We start from the raw sequence: 18,818 nt of genomic DNA, 5'->3' as shown, positions 1-18,818 counted from the left end.
ATCTACGAAAAAGATATAATAAAACGAATACGTTTTTCTCAAATTTTAACTAAGCTTCAAAGGTGTTTTACTCTTTTTCTAGGCTCATGAAGTAAATGTAACTCATACTATTTTTAAAACTGATTCAATCACAGCTTTTGAAAGGACCAGTCAATCAAGTTGAAATTTTCAGGGTTGTGTTTTCTCCATAAAATCTGTAGGTAGTCAAAATTTGAAGCAAATCTGAGATGTTACTTACGGTACCATTAGGTATTTGATACGGAATATTATATAAGGATACTATATATGTGTGTGTGTGTGTGTGTGCGCGCGTGTTATATTATATATATTTTGTCTACCATCCTGTTGCTACTTTTCTTTAGACTTTCAGTCAGATTTTAAGTGATTTTAACTGAGATTTAGCTTTGATATATAGAAGTTAAATTGTCTCAATCAAAGTGCACTTTAAAGAAGTAATAAAAGCAGGCAAAATTATGTTTTAGATAAATTTAAAACCAATTAAATATTCCCTTCGTTTGGTGATACATAGAATTATACAAGCGTCCTTTTGTTCATTAAAAGACATGACATGCGTCCAGTCACAAGTATACACATTAGGATAGTTAAAGGAAATGGATGAGATTAAAAAAAAAAAAGAATTTATCTTGAAAACTTTTCTTTCAAGAAACTTTTCAGATTACGAGAGAAAGTCAATTATTAGATCGACCTTTTGGATTTAATTATGTATATAACAGTCTTAATGCAAACAAACTCTCATTTCACACTTGAGTCACTTATCATTGGTGAGGAACTCTTTATACATCCATGGCAATTTAAACTAACGATGCTAGTGCTTGTTTTTCAGAAATATTTCAGATTCAATGAAAACCACTATAATTTCATTTATGAAACCAAAAAAGAAAGTTTCTGATTACTTTAATTTGATTTTTGGGTAAAGACATGAAATCCAGCAGTCTTTACGCAAATATTCTAATTACAACTTTTTAAAACGGGTTTTTAAGAAATATTGGATTCTGGGAAAAAGGACATGGTTATTTTCTAAGGGTTATTAGTACCTAAAGTTAACAAAGAATTTATTCTATAAAGAATGCAATTACAGTTTCTTAAAAAAAAAAAAAAAAAAAAACAGCATAAGTTACACGACCAAAATTCTATTAATTTAATAGTTTAATAAAATAGCGAATGGTTCATTTTCAACTAACAAAAACTGAAGTGAATCAAATAATCTGTTAGGAAGTTGAAGAAAATTAATACGCTTTATTTATCAACTGCAAACAGAAAGAATAACAAACTTTTCGAAAATCAGTAGCAACGCTAAGAAGAGGATCGGTTACTTTTACTATTACCTTGAAGCAGCAACACAAGACGTTTTATATCATTATGATCCACTAAACGGGATAAAAGTATAAATTGTTTAGTAAAACTACGCAATATTTATAATTAAGTTATTTAAGTATTTTTTTGACTTACTTAGAGATTGCCATCTTTAAGCAATATATATTCTACATTCAAGCATTGTTAATAAAATCTTACTTTCAAATTTGAAAGCGTTCTCTTGTTTGCGTTTCATGGCCAACGAACCACGTGTTGACATCTAAAAGTTAAAAATGTATGAGAACTAAGAATAACGAGCAGAGCAAAGAATAAAGAGCAGAACAAAGAATTTACAAAAATTTACTATAGCCATTGTAATTAAGAAAAAAAAAAAGGCAAACCGTTCTATTGAGGTTAACAGCAGGTGATTTTTGTAAAACTAACAACTCGTTCCAAGATTCAACAGGTTTTTTTTTATTGCTTTCATTTGAACTTGAACCTAGAGTTTCCTGCTGAGATTGAAGAGGAAAAAACGAGTCCATTATTTTAAAAAAGTGATTTTAAATATATAATTAAATGCAACAGCCTACTTCAACACGCAGATTTTTCATAATGAAAACGCAACACCTTTTTTTTTATAAGTGGAGACGGGGAGAATAAATCAATCGACTTTTTAATTTTTCCGTATCTTCTTATCGATCGCTGGATTGGAGTCGTTTTTCTCAAATCATCTTTTCTAACAAGATCTGGTGTTGCTGTAGTCAGCGACAAGTTAGAAAATGACAATTGCTTATCAAATTTCTGTGTTTGCTTTATCCCTTTGATTACCTCACACCCCTTGATATTATGACTGACTGAAGAAGACTTCTTTTGAAGAGCGGTTGAGCCTGTCAAAGTTACCAAGACATCGTCATTCATAGGTTGATCATTATCTATATAGAAAAAGTTTTTTAGTTTTTTATTTATATTTCTTAAAGTTAAGCTAAATATACTTGAGCCTTTTTAGTTTGAGAAAAAAAAAAGAATATTTTCTTACAAGCAAACTTATTTTACAATATCCTAATCTAAACATACTTCAGATTTTATAACTTAATCATTCATCGTTAATAAATGGAATATTTTCTAAAACTGTTTTCTATGATAAATATTATCATACATTATCATATATTACTAAAAGGAGAAATATTAACATAAAAACAGTAACTTGACGCAAGATTAAAATGTAACAATATAGCATTAAGCTACATAAAAAGGTTCAAAGATTTTTTTTAACAAAAGAAATTTGAACCACTTTTATCATCTTATCTTCATTCATTCATCATGATGCTTTTACCTGGGAAAGATTCTTGCTTCACTTGACAGGTTGGGGCAACCACTGCTACAGGTGATGACTTAACACAATTATCAAAAGTATATGGATGCAGTAGAACAGAGGGCAAATGATAGTGTTTATGAGGTGGGTATTCAAGACTGCTCCCATTACTATATTTCTCTAAATAACATGAAAATGGTTTTAATATTGATGGATTTATAATTGTAGACATTTTAGAATAAAAATAAACTTACCAATGCATGCACCAATGAAATTTGCATTTTCTATTTCATTAATCTTAGGCTTATTTGAATGAACACTAAATGAACTTGAATGATGATTGTAGTTATTAAAAACAGAGCTTCCTGAGGATTGAAAATGTGAATTAAACTGTACATTCTGTAAGTTATTGCAACCACATTGACTTGGTGGATAGCTGACTCTCTCCTTCAAGAATTCTAAGCTGGACATTACAGTTTCTTGCAAGTTTATTAAATGATGTACTAAGTTGTTAAGTGTATTATTCTGTTCAACTAATTGCACTATCTTTAAGTCTAATTCAGATGATTTTATAGCTTCAACAGCAGCATAAGTGTTTTTATTTTGACTAAGTAAGTCGTTTAGCATTGAAACTTGTTCTCTTTGAAACAAACTTTCTTTTTCATTAAAGTTAGCAATCTCTTTTTGCACTTCTGCAATTTTATCTTCAAATTCCTGAATTTTTTCATCTTTTTGTTTCAACTTGAACTCTATCTAAAATATCAAAAAGGACTGAGGAACAGAAAATTTCAATAACATCAATGGTATATAATATTTTACATATTATAATAGGGTGTCACTGTTGTCGAAAAAAGGGATATTGACCTTCGAGCTGACCCGAGAATGAGACCCATATGGGATGATAATGGACCACTCCCAGAGTCCAGAAATTCAAACTTTGAAATCAGGTTACAATATCCGCCAGAGAAAATTGAATTTTCATATTTTGGGTAAAAATTGACTAGCGCCCAAAGCTAAAACCCACATAAGTCTAAAACCAATAAAGCTGGAGAGCTGAAATTTGGTACAAAGTTAGTAGTGGTATATTTCTGTACTCACACAAAAAATCAATAAATTTCCTTGAGTGGTTCAAATTTTATTAAGTTTTGAATTTTAAGAAAATCTTTATAACAAAATTTCTCACAAAAAAGCTTACACAAAAGGTGTCATATGAAGTGATATTCAATTAAAAACCTATCAGTTTATATATACTAGATTTTAAAATCCATTTTATTGTAAACTTTGATGTACATAGATATTTTAAAGGTTTATCAATTATCCATAAAATTTATATATTTGCATATGTGTGTAAACAATGCAAGGCAAATAATTTTTGATATCACATGTTTTCATCAGTGCAAGAAAACTATCTCATTTTTTCGGGAAAACTCATTATTTTAGCTCAAGCTACAAGTGAAAAAGCATTAAAACTTTGAAGGTAAGCTAAAATTCTTTGTTAGTAAAAATAAAATTAAGTTAAAGCTTAACAATCAATAATTTGAACCCATACTTCACATAAAACTTTTTTGACAGGTTATCTATCACAATGCCATATAAAGCTAGAAACCATGAAGAAAACCGGAAAGTGGTCTGTTTGACATGCATGAAAAAGGCAACTCGTCAAATCAGTGCCTACCAAGCTGATAGAATTTCAAAAATATATCAAACCATCTTTGATTTTTCTGATGGACGAGTCCCTCAAGGCCTTTGTGAAGCCTGTCGCACAACATTCAAGAGGAAAGATGAGGGGAAAGATGTTGCTCTGCCACAGCTGTTTGACTTCAAAAGTATTGAAATCAAACCAGAAACTCGTGGGCAAGAGTGCACATGTCTTATTTGCAGAATAGCTCGGTTGAAGAATAACGAGAAGAGCCCTCTTGCAGAAGCAGGTAAGATTTTCATTTAAATCACTGATTGCAACTATAACAAGTACTATTACAAATTCTAGTAATCTTATTTATTGTTATCCCTTAAAAGTAGAATGTATGGACAATGTAATGTTGTGCATTTTACTTCATTACATAACATTACATGACTATGTTTAAATAAATTCTTTGCACTTAAATGTTTTTAGAAGAAAAAAAAGAAGGATATTCTCAGGCTGTTCGATGTTCAACCTGCTTAAGCCCACTTGGACGGGGTTTGCCCCACAAATGCACTCAGTCCACGTTCAGAGAGAACATGAGGAGCCTTGCAGCACAAGATCCTCAGGTTGCAGAGCATATAGCTTCCAATGTTGTCTCCAACAAAGAGTCTTCACCTCATGGGACCATTCGGCTTTCAAGAGAAACTGGTGGACATCCAGTTCCAGTTACCCCAGGTAAAAGATCTACTTGTTAACTCCATCCAAGTGGTTTATGAGTCTCTATTGAAAGTTAGTCAAACAAGATTTAGGTGATAAATAGTTAAAAGCCCTAAAGCCAATATATAGATAAAAAAGTAGCAATTTTTTGGTCAATGAGCCTACTATTCTATAATGAGGTAATGATGTTGATGCAACATCAATTATTTTTTATTTTTCTACAGGTCCAAGTGACAAGTCACAATCTTTTGTGCCAGCTCTGAAGACAAACGATCTTGTCAACCTACAACTAAATACAGGACTCTCAAACTTGGGAATGAAGAAGCTTGTCCAAACTGTGAACCAGGTGAAATAATGATTAATTAAATAGGCAAAAATTTCCTACTTAATATAGTTAACAAACAAACCTAATATAGCTAGTTATTCAAAGGTGGTCTTACCGGGAAGTTAGTATTTTGGTGCAATTGAAATGTTTTGCCTGCATGCATTTACTTTTACGCTTTAAATATTGTTTCACAGGTCACAAATTCAAAGATGGTTGAACCTAACTTCTGTGCAAACTTTCAAGCCCTTGGTCGGAAATTAGAGGATTTCTTCATATGCTCAAAAATCTCTTCTCCATCTCCAAGAGGTCAACAAGAAAATTGTACTGTGGTGCATTGCAAAAGCATGTCAGATCTCCTGATGCAAGTTTTGCAATCTAGGAATGTCCCTGCAAATCACATCGTGAAGATTGGTGTGGATGGCGGGAAAGGATTTCTCAAAATTTGCCTTGGAGTATCAGAAGTCACCCCTGTGGATGAGTGCAGCCAAAGTCCTCCACAAAAACGTTTTTTGACACAAAGGATCGCCAAGGACACCAGTGTGAAACAACAAATCATCGCAGCTGTTGCTGAAGATCTTCCGGAAAACTATTCAAATGTCAAACAACTTTGGTCACTTGTCAATGCCAATTCGATCAAATATTTTATCTCCACTGACATGAAGTTGGCCAACATCTTGTTTGGGCTGCAAGCACACTCCTCATCACATCCTTGTGTGTGGTGTGATGTTGACTCAAAAAATCTTAGCAACTCTGGCACTCTCAGAAGCTTTGATTCTCTTAGGGCTTGTCTGAAAGCATTTGAAAATTCCAGATCTGACCTCTCCAAAGCAAAATTCTTTGGAAATGTCATCCATGATCCCATTGTCCAAGGCTCTGAAGAAACTCTCATCATTGATGTCCTGCCTCCAATGGAGCTGCACCTCTTACTTGGAATTGTCAACCATCTTTTCAAAGCTATGAAGGAGGTTTGGCAAAATGCCGATCGTTGGCCAGCTTTTCTCCACATCCAAATGAGTGAGTACCATGGTGGCCAGTTTGAAGGAAATGAGTGCCGGAAGCTCTTGAACAATGTTGATTCACTTCAGAGCTTGGCCGAAAATGATGCTGCATTCCAGGTTTTTGGCTTTATTGAAACTTTTAGAAAGTTCAACTCCGTCATCAAGGCCTGCTTTGGCACTCACCTTGAAGAAGACTATGGCCAAAAAATTGACCAATTCCAAAGTTCATATTTGGCCTTGCAGCATGGCAGCATCACACCAAAAGTCCATACAATGTTTTTTCATGTAAAAGACTTTGTCAGCCGTCAAAAGATGCCACTTGGCATTTTCAGTGAGCAAGCTGTTGAAGCTGCACATCAGGATTTCAATTCTCATTGGCAAAGATTCAAACGAACAAAGACCCACCCAGATTATGCTACAAAGCTGATGAACTGTCTTGTTGAATACAACAGCAAACACATTTGAAGGAAAAGGATAAGAATTATTTTGGTTGAGAATTAATTTATTGTTGAAGTCAGAAGAAGTCAAATAAAGAAATCGGCCATTTGATCAGAGTTGACTTTTTCGGTTTCTCAAATTAAACTGAAAAGAAAAAGCGAAAATGCTCTTTTGATATGAACTTTAACTGAAGAAGCTACAGTTTTTTAACCTTTACATTAAGACATAAGTTCTATTATAACCAAACAATAAGTACCAAGTCATTTCAAGAGAGTTTTCACTCAAAAAGTAAAATCTTAAAATTTAAAACTTGATAAAATTTGAACCACTCAAGGAAATTTATTGATTTTTTGTGTGAGTACAGGTATATACCATTGCTAACTTTGTACCAAATTTCAGCTCTCCAGCTTTTTTGGTTTTAGATTTATGTGGGTTTTAGCTTTGGGCGCTAGTCAATTTTTACCCAAAATATGAAAATTCAATTTTCTCTGGCGGATATTGTAACCTGATTTCAAAGTTTGAATTTCTGGACTCTGGGAGTGGTCCACTATCATCCCATATGGGTCTCATTCTCGGGTCAGCTCGAAGGTCAATATCCCTATTTTCGACAACAGTGGTGTAATAGACTTAAAAGATTAAAAAGAAAAATTACAAGCTAAAAAGTGCACAAAAAATTATGTATAAAATATAGATATATATGTATAAAAGATTTGAGTAAAAGCAGGTCTAATTAAACAATTTTCGAATAAATTGAACTTTTTTTTTTCAGAGAAAGATTTTCATTTCATTTTTTAAATAGATTTTCTTAAGAAACATTCATTCTGCAAGAAGATATAAATTTTATTTTACAATTTTATCTAGTTTTTAAGTTACAAGTATTTGAAGTAAAAAAAAAAAAGTTTAATTATACAATAACTAACTTTTTAAGCTGATTAGCTATACAATTAAAGTTATATAATTAATACAAATTAAGCCATTAAATAGATTAATTAATACAATTAACTACAAACATAAGGAGGTGAAGTAAAAACTATCAGCCACTACATTTTTTGGTACAAAAGAACTCATCGCCAAGCATATATTTTTTTGGTATATATGCAAAACACACCCAGTTTTGACATTTTAAATTTAAGAGGAAGCTTGGAACCACATTTGCAGAACTGTTTGATTACACTTGAAACCATTAAAACCAATTTCGTCAAAAGTCCAGACATTTTACACAGAGTATTTATTGAGGTTTGTTTTAAGAAATTGAGTCTTGGATGTATTGAAATATTTATTTACATCATCTTCAGTGCAAGAAGCTGTTCTGAGTGTTGCAATTTTACCTGCAATTCTCTTGCTTAATCTATCTTTCCAACATTTGATGAAAGCATAGTACCAAGCTGGTTTACCATTGTTTGCAGGTTCTACTGAAACCCCAATTGCCAAGTTTAAAAAGCATTTTAACTAATGTTAATTCTGTAAAAGTACTGAAATTGGTCACTGTGCCAGTACCAATAGAGCTTGCAGGGTTATTTATCCTGAACGATAAAGTTGTCTTTGGAATGCCATACAAAAATGATGGTTTAGATGATGATAAGTCACCATATTTTATTTGTGCAATTACAGAATTGAGTTGCTTGTCAGTGTAATACCTTGTTTTTTTGTTTACCATTGTTTGAATCTTTCTTTATTGACTGAGATAGAGTATATGTTTTTTAAGTCATTAATTTATGTGGGTGACTCATTTATGTAAGGAGTAGATGCATAATTAAATTTAATTAATAAATGAAGACCACACTGGAAAAACGATCAAGCTACATTTTTATTGTTTTGAGTAAATTAGATTTTAAACTTCAAAAAACCATAGCTCACTTATTTTTTAAGCTAAATATCTCTATAAGTTGATTTGTTTTCTAGTTATATAGTCAATTATTATATAGTTAAACTGTAGCCGAATATAACAGGGGCAAAAACCCAAAAAAAGCAAAAATGTAGCTTGATCGTTTTTCCAGTGTGGTCTTCAAATGTGAAATAATTACACAAGTATATAAAATAGTGTGATCAATTAAACAGGAAATTTTTTTATTTCAGTTTTTTCTCAATAACTTACTTCCAGAACCAGCAAATTCAATTCTAAAAAAGGATCATCTTCAGTAGAATTTTTACTACATAACAACATTTTGTATTTAGTGCTGAAAGTTTTTATTAAAAAAAAAAAAAGTTTTGTAAAACTGAGAAGAAATTACTCATAGTAATTTTTTCTAACTTGTATTAAAATTTTTAAATCAAAAACCAAATAGATTTATACCATAATAGTTTTATACTGTATGAGTGAAAAATTCTAAATAATAATGTAAAAAAATAATTTCAAAATGTTTTTCCCTTTAGAAGATAATTCATAAAAAACTAAAAATACAAAAGATATTCAATTTTACATGCCATTCAATTATACCCACTCTTACTTTATATAGCATAAGAAATTGTAATGAAACTAACTACAATACATTAACTATATACTAATAGTTTTTAAATATCATTCACTTAAATGTATTTCAAAAAACTTTTTAAAGAAAAACTTATTTAAGAAAATATCAAAGAAATCAAAGTAATTTATAATCATCATTACTTCATTAATTGATTGACAAATAAACTCCTTGCTTATGTTCTTTAAACTTTCAACAACTTCGTATTGTACTGTAAAAAAGAATCATGTTTTATAATTTTATAACATAAAAAGTATAATGACATTGGTTAGCTAATAAACAAAAAAACACATTAAATGATGGTTTAATTCTTGATTAACTGCTTTTCTGAATAAAATATTTTAAAGGGATACAAATAACATATCTAAATTTTTATCTGTAAACTTGGTTTTAACAAATGTTATATTACTTTCAACATATTTAACATTTAATTTCATTACTTCTCTGAACTTTGTAGCTAGTACAAGGTGGGCCAAAAAATCCCCTTTCACATTTAAAAATGAAACAACTTTTTTATTCTTATTTATTTTATAATTTTCTTTTTAACAATATAACGGAGGCTTTTTAGGCTTAAACATGAAACATAACATCTTTCAAATTAATTTTCCCTGGCACTCAAAATCTGCTTTCAAAATTACTCTATCATTCAAACTTCCTGACAAACATTGTCTTTTCAAAATGACTCTATCATTCAAACTTCCTGACAAATATTGTCCTTTAACTTACTGATAGTTAGGGGATTATTAACACTCTATTTCAAATATCAAGGCAACAAAACTCTGTAATTTTGGAAATTATTTTTCTCTGAAAATTTGCTTTAACAGCTGCATGGAAAAACTCTTGGTGAGCAGTTGTCCCATCTTGCTGCCATCACATTCCAGGTATGTTCTCAACAGCAGGAAACACGAAATTTCTTAAATTTGGCAATACATTTCAGTGTTAAGTGTGACTGTATTCATCATCATCATCCTTAAAGTGTGGACCAAGCATCCTTTCTGTTATCATGCGCCAAACTGTGACTTTGATAAGATGGGATAATCAGTCCCCCAAAATCTGGTATTTTTCCTATTTACAAAGCCATTTAAGTGAAAATGGGCTTTGCCTCCCATCATCAGCTTGTTAATAAGGTTGGCATCTTCTCTGGATTTCTCTTAAATACGGACAACAGCTTAGCTGAAATCATAAAAAGGTAAGCGCAGAACTTGTTCAAGATCTCAGAAGAGCTACCAGAACTATAGTACATCCATCTACTATGTAACGATCTGGCTTAAGAGGCTGTGCAGCTATAAAAAAAAACTTTATCAGGAGAAATTTACAGGAGAAAAATACAAACATATTTTACAAAATCATGCTGTGCCTTCAGGACAACAACTTATTGGGGATAATTTTATCCTAAAACAAGATAATTAACCAAAACACACTTGTAAATTAATAAAAAAGTATTTTTCAAATCTGGAAGCAAAGGGAATGCTTTGAACCATGCCTTGGCCCCCTTAGAGCCCAGATTTGAATATAATCACACATGCTTGGGACTAAATAGACAGAAAAAGATGGAAAGGTTGACAAGGAACTTAAATGAACTTTGGAACATTCTACAAGAAAAATGGTATAATATCCCCAACACATTTATTTAGAATCTTTATAATAGACTAGGTAAAAGGCTTAAAGGTGTTTTTTTAAGGTGGTCATAATAAATATTAGTAAAATTATTATCTACAGTTAGAAATTTCAATAATATTAATCAAACTTATATTATTTCTGTAAAATTTAATAAAAAATTATATTTGTACTAATACTTTAGTTTTAATGTAATTTTTGACCATCTTTCCTGAATTTATTAAAAATCTCTAATATATATATATATATATATATATATATATATATATATATATATATATATATATATATATATATATATATATATATATATATATATATATATATATATATATATACACATTTAGTGAAACTTGGCCCATTCTGTACTTTATTTGGCTACAAAGTTTTAGCTATTAATGTAGCATATTTTAAAAAAATAATAGATATTTAATAGACTTTCAACTATAAAAAAGATTTGAACAAAAATAAACAATAGAGTAATGCAATAATTTTGAAATTAATTTATAAACATGCCACATTTATTATTTGTCTTTAATCTGTTTTATTTTAAAGTTTTAAAGAGTAAATAAAAAATTTTAAAGAGTTTATATGAGAAATTTTGTGACATACAAAAAACTAAAAAAATGTTGCTTATATAACTCTTTAAAATGTTCTTTTTAATTCATTCCTGATCTAACTATGTTAATGCTGCAAACTTATTTATAAAGACAAATTCTTAGTAGCCTTATTATGTCCCAATGGCAAACTAATTTATGTGCAATTTAATTTATGCCTATTTGGCAAATATATTTATTCAGACAGATTCTAAATACTTATTTCAGAACAAATAGTAGAACTAATATCAACTATATAACAAAAACTTACATTTATTTAATATAAGTTCATTGCTTTCTAAGCTGCTCTTTATAGAGTTAACACTAGATTTAACTTCTGTAGTACTATTAACATGAAGAGATTCCAATGTACTTTTAAGCTGTACGACAAAACATTAAGTCATTACATACACTCAAACTATGAACTGCTATTGACAACTCAATAACACTAAATAATCAACTTTTATAAACAACCAAAAGAAATAAATTTACTACTTTTTTTTTAATTTACTGGCTTATTTCTATTGCAAATTTTAAATTAAAAAATATAGGTTGATATATTCATGATAAACTGCATTATATTACGGCATTAACACAAAAACCAAAACACTATCCTGGATAAAAACAAAAACACTATCCTGGAAAGTTTCATAAAAAACCCAGAAATTACAAACAATTTTATCAGTTTAAAAAATCAGTTTCACACCAAACTTTAGGACAGCTTGTCAACTTTAGAAAATTCTACTAACAAACTAAGGATCTGAACATTCCTTTGGACCTCATAAAATAAGCCTAAACCAATTTTTAAAAAAAATATATTTTTTTAAAAGTAATTGGAATTAAATTTTTGCCATCTCCTTTGAAACAACTTTGGTAACAACAACCCATACCAATTGGTTTTTCATTTCTGAAAAAATATTGATGTTATTAAGCAGACCTCATTAGCTTAAGGTGGTATGTGTTGAAATCTTTAAATCTTCTGATTTTCTTATTACATGCCAACTTAAAAGCTCAAAAGCTTAACACTTTCAAGAGTTTAGAAAGTTCATTTTAAATATTTTTACTAGAGTTAAATGTCACACTAACTGCAAAACAGATATTGTAAACTTTTTTTTTTTTAAATAGAAATCATTAAGACTTATATGAGGAAAAACTTTAATCTTAACAATCTCAGTTACATTAAAATAGCAATTTGAAGTAAGTTAATATTAAGTAATTGTTTTTCTATATTATAACAATCATCTGATATGCTGGTCAGTATTAAAAAAGGGATTCTCTGCTTTTTGTCAAACATTTTTCACTTATTAAAAGTAGTATGGTAAGTTTTTTTGGAGACATACTCCTATTTCAGTACATTGAGCAATAAAAAAAATTGGTAGGTTATATTTTTTTCTGCTCCTATTTTAACAATTTTTAACTTATATCAAGTAAAGAAGAATGTAAATATAAAAATAGCTATACGCAGTTCAACAGCAGTTTAATTAAATAAAAAAGTAAAGGAAGAAAAAAGTTATCTTTAATGGGAAGACTGAAAAATCTTTAATGTATTATTTTGAAATCTTATTTTTATATTTTATACAAATATCAAATCACTTTTGTATTTGGTTATGGTTTAGTAAGCATCTCTTTTTTAATCATCACTTTAGCAACTTAAATTAAGAAAATGAATTAAACTAGTTCAGTTTCAAAAAAAAAGAAGATTTAACAACAAGCCAATGTGATGACAGTTGCCATGAACTAAACACACTTCAAGTGATGGAGCAATTCAGTTGTCTCTCAAAGTCTTTTTTTTAATTGCTCAACTTGTTTATAACAAAAGAGATATTTGAGTTATATATAACATTAACTTTAATAGTTTTAGTTGATTTGAAAATTTTTAAAAATGCAATTTTTGCTTTATTTAGGATTATAGGTGATCATTAAAATAACATTTAATATAAAAGTATATATAGAACAAATTACAAATGGCCCAATAACAAGCAAGATTTTACTCAAAAACAGTATTTTTAGATTCTGAAAATAAATTTCAAAGTTAAAAAAATAATAAAAACAAAAGGCACCTCTAATGATGAATCTTCTAATAGTTTTGAAAATAATTGAAGCATATCCCTAAATGATAGCTATTAAAAGAATTTAATAAATCTAGAAGTAATTGTATTTGTAATATGTATTTGGAAATGAACTAATTTATATATATATATATATATATATATATATATATATATATATATATATATATATATATATATATATATATATATATATATATATATATATATATATATATATATATATATATATATATATAATATATACATATGTAATATACACATTTAATGTACACATATATAAGTATGTGTGTCTCTTTAAAAATGTTGAACCTCACCTCCTCTTGGGTAAGTTATGAACACATGCAATATTGTTTTCTTATTGGTGTTGATTTAGAGGTGGTACATAAACTTCAAAGCTAATAAACTGAGATAAGTTCTTATCAAATCAGAATAAAATACCATAATTCGACAGTCACAAATCTCCTATTGTTTCAGCTATAGGTGTAAAAATACCCATTCCCATTGCAATTTTGTATGCTATGTATAAGGAAAATGCTATAAAGAAATAACTAGACATTTGTTTGCTTTAATACATTATACTAAGCTCATTGACATTTTGTCAATGAACATTAAATTGGAGTTTTACAACCACCTGAAATATGACTTTTGAGCACAAAAACTGCTTTAATTTCCAGTCACTGCAACAGACTGCATTGACTGGGAATTAAAGCAGGTTTTGTGCTCAAAAAGTACTAATTGTACTAATTAAGGTTTCTACAATGATTTTTTTTTATTACAGTAAACTTGGATTTTTAATCAAGTTTGTAAGCTTACTAACTTTGAAGATCACAAACTATCTCTGAATCAACTTTGATTCAAAAACAATTTGTTATATGTGCATAACTTACCCAAAGGAAGCTTTTTAAGGGGTGTATATATAAGACACAACTCATCGATACATATAATTACAATATATGTATACCAAGAGCAAATTAAAGCCCATCTAATAAGAAAAAAGTCTATGACTGCTAACTTTTGATTGCTTGTTGTTATTTTTTGCTGTTGGAATTCTTGAAACATTTTATATGAACCTCCGCCACAAAAGGAGGTTGATGCAGCCTGTGGCCTTTTTACTTTTGAAGCAAACAACAGAGGTCTTTTAGAATAATTTAGAAGAGCATCATCCTGCTAAAAAAAGTAAAGAACCAAAAACCTCTGTAACAGATTACCTAATTATGCTTAAAATTGTGTTTAAATTATTTAAATTGGGAATAAAGATAAAATCAATGCTGTATAATAGAAAATAAATTCAGTTCACCTGAGAACTTGACTGAGACCAGTAGTCACTTGTATTAGGGTTTTGTTCCGAATCATTTTGATGGTGAAGTGCACTTTGATCATGGGGTGCAGTAAAACCTTGAGAAAACATTTCTTGGGAATTTTGTGATGGTAAACCATGATGAGTTAGATCACTAAATAAAATTTATTATTACTTTATTTTTACTAAGATGACAATGTAAAAAAAGACTTCTCAATACAAAAAAGAAAAAAAAAAAATTTCAATTAAGGTATTTTACTTCAGTGTGAATGATATCTTCAAAAAGTAATCTCTTTTAAAATCAAGAGACAAAACTATGATCAAAAGTTTAAATTATTCAAAAACTACAAATACTATAGCAGTCTATTGCTTTTATTTTTAAATATTTTAAATAGAAAATTTTAGTTTTGAAAGTCAAATTGGTTAAAAATTTAAGATATCTTGAATAAAGTGATCTGAAAATTTATGCTATTTGCATATTTTTTAGATTTTTGATTTGTTTTAACTGCTTTGAATATCGAAATCTGATTTTATTATACACAGACACACAGAGACACACACAGAGACACACAGACACACACACTCATATATATATATATATATATATATATATATATATATATATATATATATATATATATATATATATATATATATATATATATATATATATATATATATATATATATATATATATATATATATTCAAAGATGGAAACTTACGAATAACTACTGGACCGCTTGTTTTCATTAAAACTTTGAGAGAACATTTTCAGCTACATTATTATGATTGAACTAAGTCCTTAAAAATTATTAAATATTTTTTTCATATTGTCCGAACTCTCAAGAGGTTTTCCGTTTTAATTTTTTTTTTTTTTTTTTTTTTTTAAATCTTCGCGGGATTTTCCCAGAAAAAACAAGATGCCAAAATGAAATTGAAATCTGGAGTGAGAAATCTGAATAGCTGAAGAAATTTAAACAAGAACAAGTCAATCGACTTAAATGTTGAATTCCTTGTGAAAAAATCAAGCTAACCACCTTTTTAGAATTGAGACGGAATTTTTTAGCTCAAATCTTTTAACTTATTATTCAACAACCTGATCAATTAAGATATAACAAAAATTTCGAAAATTACAATAGTTTTAATAAACTATGTTTGAGCACAGCATTTAAATGGGAGTTATATTTTATGATTCTTTTTATGATTTATTGTGAGCAATATATATATATTTTTTTCATAAAATCATTTTATAAGAATATCAGATGCAAACCTGGTGTCAAATGAAAAAAAACAAACGGAAACCTGGTAAAAGTGTGGCTTTTTTTAATTGGGGTTTTGCATGTCGGTTTTGTTATTTGATACCCAAAGAGTCTAAAAGATTACAGGTAAAAAAAATGGTTGCTTGTTTACTTTGTAATTTGAAACATCAAAGTCAAACTTTTTGAGAGGTAATTGAGAAACTACAAAATAATCAGGCTCTTTCAACGGAAGTATGCATGTAAATAAAAAGCAATTAGGGAAGTTCAAAGAACTTTTAATACAATTTTAAATTATCACTTAATGTAGTTGAAGTTTTTTCAAAGAACTCCTACAAAATTCTTTTTAAATTGTTGTTGTATGCGTCTACTCTAAATGAAAAGAATACTAGGATGTGCAAATGTGCGTTACGATGCATTATTACAAAGTTCTTGAGACTATAAAGAACTGCTATCCTGCTTAAAATTTCAAGACCATTACTGATACCATTGCCGATATAAAATTACAAAAGCCTTGTTCACATTTCCTAAAAACTTGAGCGAAGATTTTACTTTCGAGACAATATGACGAATTTCAAAATTTATTACAAATGTGGAGTTGATGGCAATACTGGGCGTAGTGAACAAAACAGGCATATGGCTATGACAAACCGAATAATAAGAACAGCAATAGAATCTTCTTTTACATCGATGGTCCTAATTTGTATTGTGAATGATGCAGAAATTATTTTCAAAAACCCTTTTTCTTCTTCAACTCCCCATTATCAATCAATTCGTTTTCAGTTTTTAAAAGAAACTTCAGAAATTTCAAGAAACGAAAAACAGCATAAAACCACAGTTCTATCATTAGAAGACGGGCGACAACTTTTAGTGTTCCATCAATTAATTTTCACTATAGTAGATGGTAAGGTTTGTAAGTGCAATTACTGAGACATTTTCTCAAATATGCTTCGCAAGGTAGGCCGTGCCACTGGTAACGCTGTGTTATATATGCAAGTTCACTTTATCCGGTAATTGTATGTTGTAGCAAAAGAAATACTACTGTAACAAGAATGCACATGTCCACTTATATTCCTAAATACATAGATTGTTTTGGACCTCAAAAAGTTCATCCGAACGGTATAGGCTGAGCCATTATATAAAAGACACTGCTACTTATTTCAAAAACAAAAAAATTGAGTCTTTAAAGTCAAATTTTTGATATAACTAAAAGGTTTTTTTCTTTATTAAGGAGTTTAAGAGAACTTTCCAACTAAAAATGTAACGGACACGATGTCTTTCGTTGTAAAATGATGGTAACAGATTATAAAATAAATAAAAAACAGCCTTGGTATGGCGTTTACGCGCCAATTTATAGTTTATACGTAAATTCTTTTTTTAGCTTTACAAGTTTTTCTATAAAAGGTAATTTTGTAAAAATGCAGTTTTAACATATGAACAGAAATTTAATTACAAATTAAAATAAAAATCAATATAAGAAAAAGCATAACGTTTATAACCAGACATCAAATTTTGTAACTCTGAAGCTTTATTCAGAGAAATTGGTGCAATATATTTTATTCAAAGTAAATTATTACAAATTCGTTAGTCTGGTTTTCACCTCAATTTCATCGATAAAAGCTCATCAAATATTTTGGTGTCAGCTCCGATTAATAAATTCTGGAGGAGTTATTATTTGTAGGATCAGCAAGTTTGTCTGAAGTTTTTTTTTATTTTTATTATAATTCAATCGCTTTTTAACCACTATCGCTTTCAATAATCAATATTTTGCTGTTGTAGTTGACTGGTTTTGCTTAATAAATTTGTAATTTATGTAGAGGGTATAAAAAAAATTCATGAACGTGCCTAAACACTATGTTTATAGCAAAATATCCAAAATATCACCCAAAACATTTAGAAAAAAATATTGAGGCCGTTATACGTAATCTTATTTGAATGGTGATATAAAGGATTTGTTAAGGTGGTACACCCCCTTTAAAATTCGAAAAAAATTTTTTATTTTTTAATTTTGTTATTTCAAACATCGAAGTACAAAGTCTATATTATATTTTTACTATTATGTGCTTTAAAAGTAAAAAAAAATTTAATTATTGTGGTTAATTTTCTTACTCCTTAGCAACTCCATAGCAACAACTAGAAGATTTCTAGAAGAAGAATGACGATATGAACTCTTATGCCAGCTTTTTTTTCCAACTTTTTATAGAAAAACGTCTTTTTAGATTTTTTTCTTTAAATGTGATTTTCAAGACTTTCAAATTTTAATGTTTTAAGAATACGTAAATACCTTCAGTTTTATTAAAGCTTTTGTCTTCAAATTTTCACAGTGTGTTTATCAACCTATCTATGAGGGCTGGAACTAGAATTATAAAATTTAAAGAGTAAATAAGTTAGTTTAAAGGTAGTTTGTCAGACCAACAAAGGCAATAAGTTAATATCTGTACGTTTAATGCTACCATTTTGGATTCCCCAACATTTAAAAAATATTTTAGTTTGTGCCCTAGAGCAACTCTTTTGCTAACATATAGCAAAATATGGTGTATTTAGTGCAAATTTTTCTCAAGATATCCTTGTTTTAGTAAAGGTTAGATTTTAGGCAAATTATGGTGACTCAGCATCAAAAAATGTAAATTTTATTTTTCTTTCAAAAAGTTAGTTTTAATAGAATTTCCACATATAAAAAATTGATAACAAACTTTGAACCAATAAAAAGTTTAAAAGTTAAATTTAATGGGGTGTAGTACCCTAGAGTTCAAATTTAAAAATTAATTTGAGGGAAAATTTTG

At 28.9% G+C, this 18,818-nt stretch overlaps 3 protein-coding genes across 6 annotated transcripts in view; 2 read left to right on the top strand and 1 right to left on the bottom strand.

The window, feature by feature from the left end:
• LOC145194821 (sodium/mannose cotransporter SLC5A10-like) overlaps window positions 1-18,818 on the top strand; it is a 297,350-nt gene that overhangs the window by 57,280 nt on the left and 221,252 nt on the right. The window lies entirely within an intron of this gene.
• On the bottom strand, window positions 1,136-15,640 carry LOC145194964 (uncharacterized). 4 transcript variants are annotated; one of them, XM_090070714.1, is made up of 12 exons: window positions 15,502-15,640; window positions 14,779-14,932; window positions 14,494-14,648; window positions 13,470-13,518; window positions 11,681-11,789; window positions 9,340-9,407; window positions 2,881-3,379; window positions 2,648-2,806; window positions 1,942-2,246; window positions 1,716-1,826; window positions 1,534-1,594; window positions 1,136-1,388 (listed from the first exon to the last, which is right to left on the bottom strand). In XM_090070714.1, exons 1-12 carry the CDS (start codon window positions 15,546-15,548, stop codon window positions 1,315-1,317), a joined length of 1,791 nt encoding a protein of 596 aa, XP_089926840.1. In that variant the 5' UTR covers window positions 15,549-15,640; the 3' UTR covers window positions 1,136-1,314. The 4 variants fall into 4 exon arrangements, with proteins under 4 accessions (XP_089926840.1, XP_089926841.1, XP_089926843.1 ...); XM_090070715.1 differs by having other exon boundaries at window positions 1,716-1,823; XM_090070717.1 differs by lacking the exon at window positions 11,681-11,789.
• On the top strand, window positions 5,195-6,858 carry LOC149880281 (uncharacterized). The gene is made up of 2 exons (XM_090070719.1): window positions 5,195-5,313; window positions 5,487-6,858. The coding sequence occupies exons 1-2, from the start codon at window positions 5,284-5,286 to the stop codon at window positions 6,753-6,755; spliced, it is 1,299 nt and encodes a 432-aa protein (XP_089926845.1). The 5' UTR covers window positions 5,195-5,283; the 3' UTR covers window positions 6,756-6,858.

Source organism: Hydra viridissima, unplaced genomic scaffold, assembly GCF_058129835.1.
Source record: "Hydra viridissima isolate aposymbiotic clone 2 unplaced genomic scaffold, HvirCarnegie_v1 scaffold_13, whole genome shotgun sequence".
NCBI lineage: Eukaryota > Metazoa > Cnidaria > Hydrozoa > Anthoathecata > Hydridae > Hydra > Hydra viridissima.
This window is presented reverse-complemented; position numbering and strand designations above follow the sequence as displayed.

What these genes read in the sequence shown, in the direction of transcription:
- LOC145194964 (XM_090070714.1), bottom strand. Translation starts at nt 15,548, where the DNA reads ATGTTCTCTCAAAGTTTTAATGAAAACAAGCGGTCCAGTAGTTATTC. An exon ending in GAAGCAAGAATCTTTCCCAG is followed by an intron (nt 2,247 to 2,647) that starts GTAAAAGCATCA and finishes TTTTCTATATAG; the next exon opens with ATAATGATCAACCTATGAAT. An exon ending in CTGTTAACCTCAATAGAACG is followed by an intron (nt 1,595 to 1,715) that starts GTTTGCCTTTTT and finishes TTTAACTTTTAG; the next exon opens with ATGTCAACACGTGGTTCGTT.
- LOC149880281 (XM_090070719.1), top strand. Translation starts at nt 5,284, where the DNA reads ATGAAGAAGCTTGTCCAAACTGTGAACCAG. An exon ending in TTGTCCAAACTGTGAACCAG is followed by an intron (nt 5,314 to 5,486) that starts GTGAAATAATGA and finishes ATTGTTTCACAG; the next exon opens with GTCACAAATTCAAAGATGGT.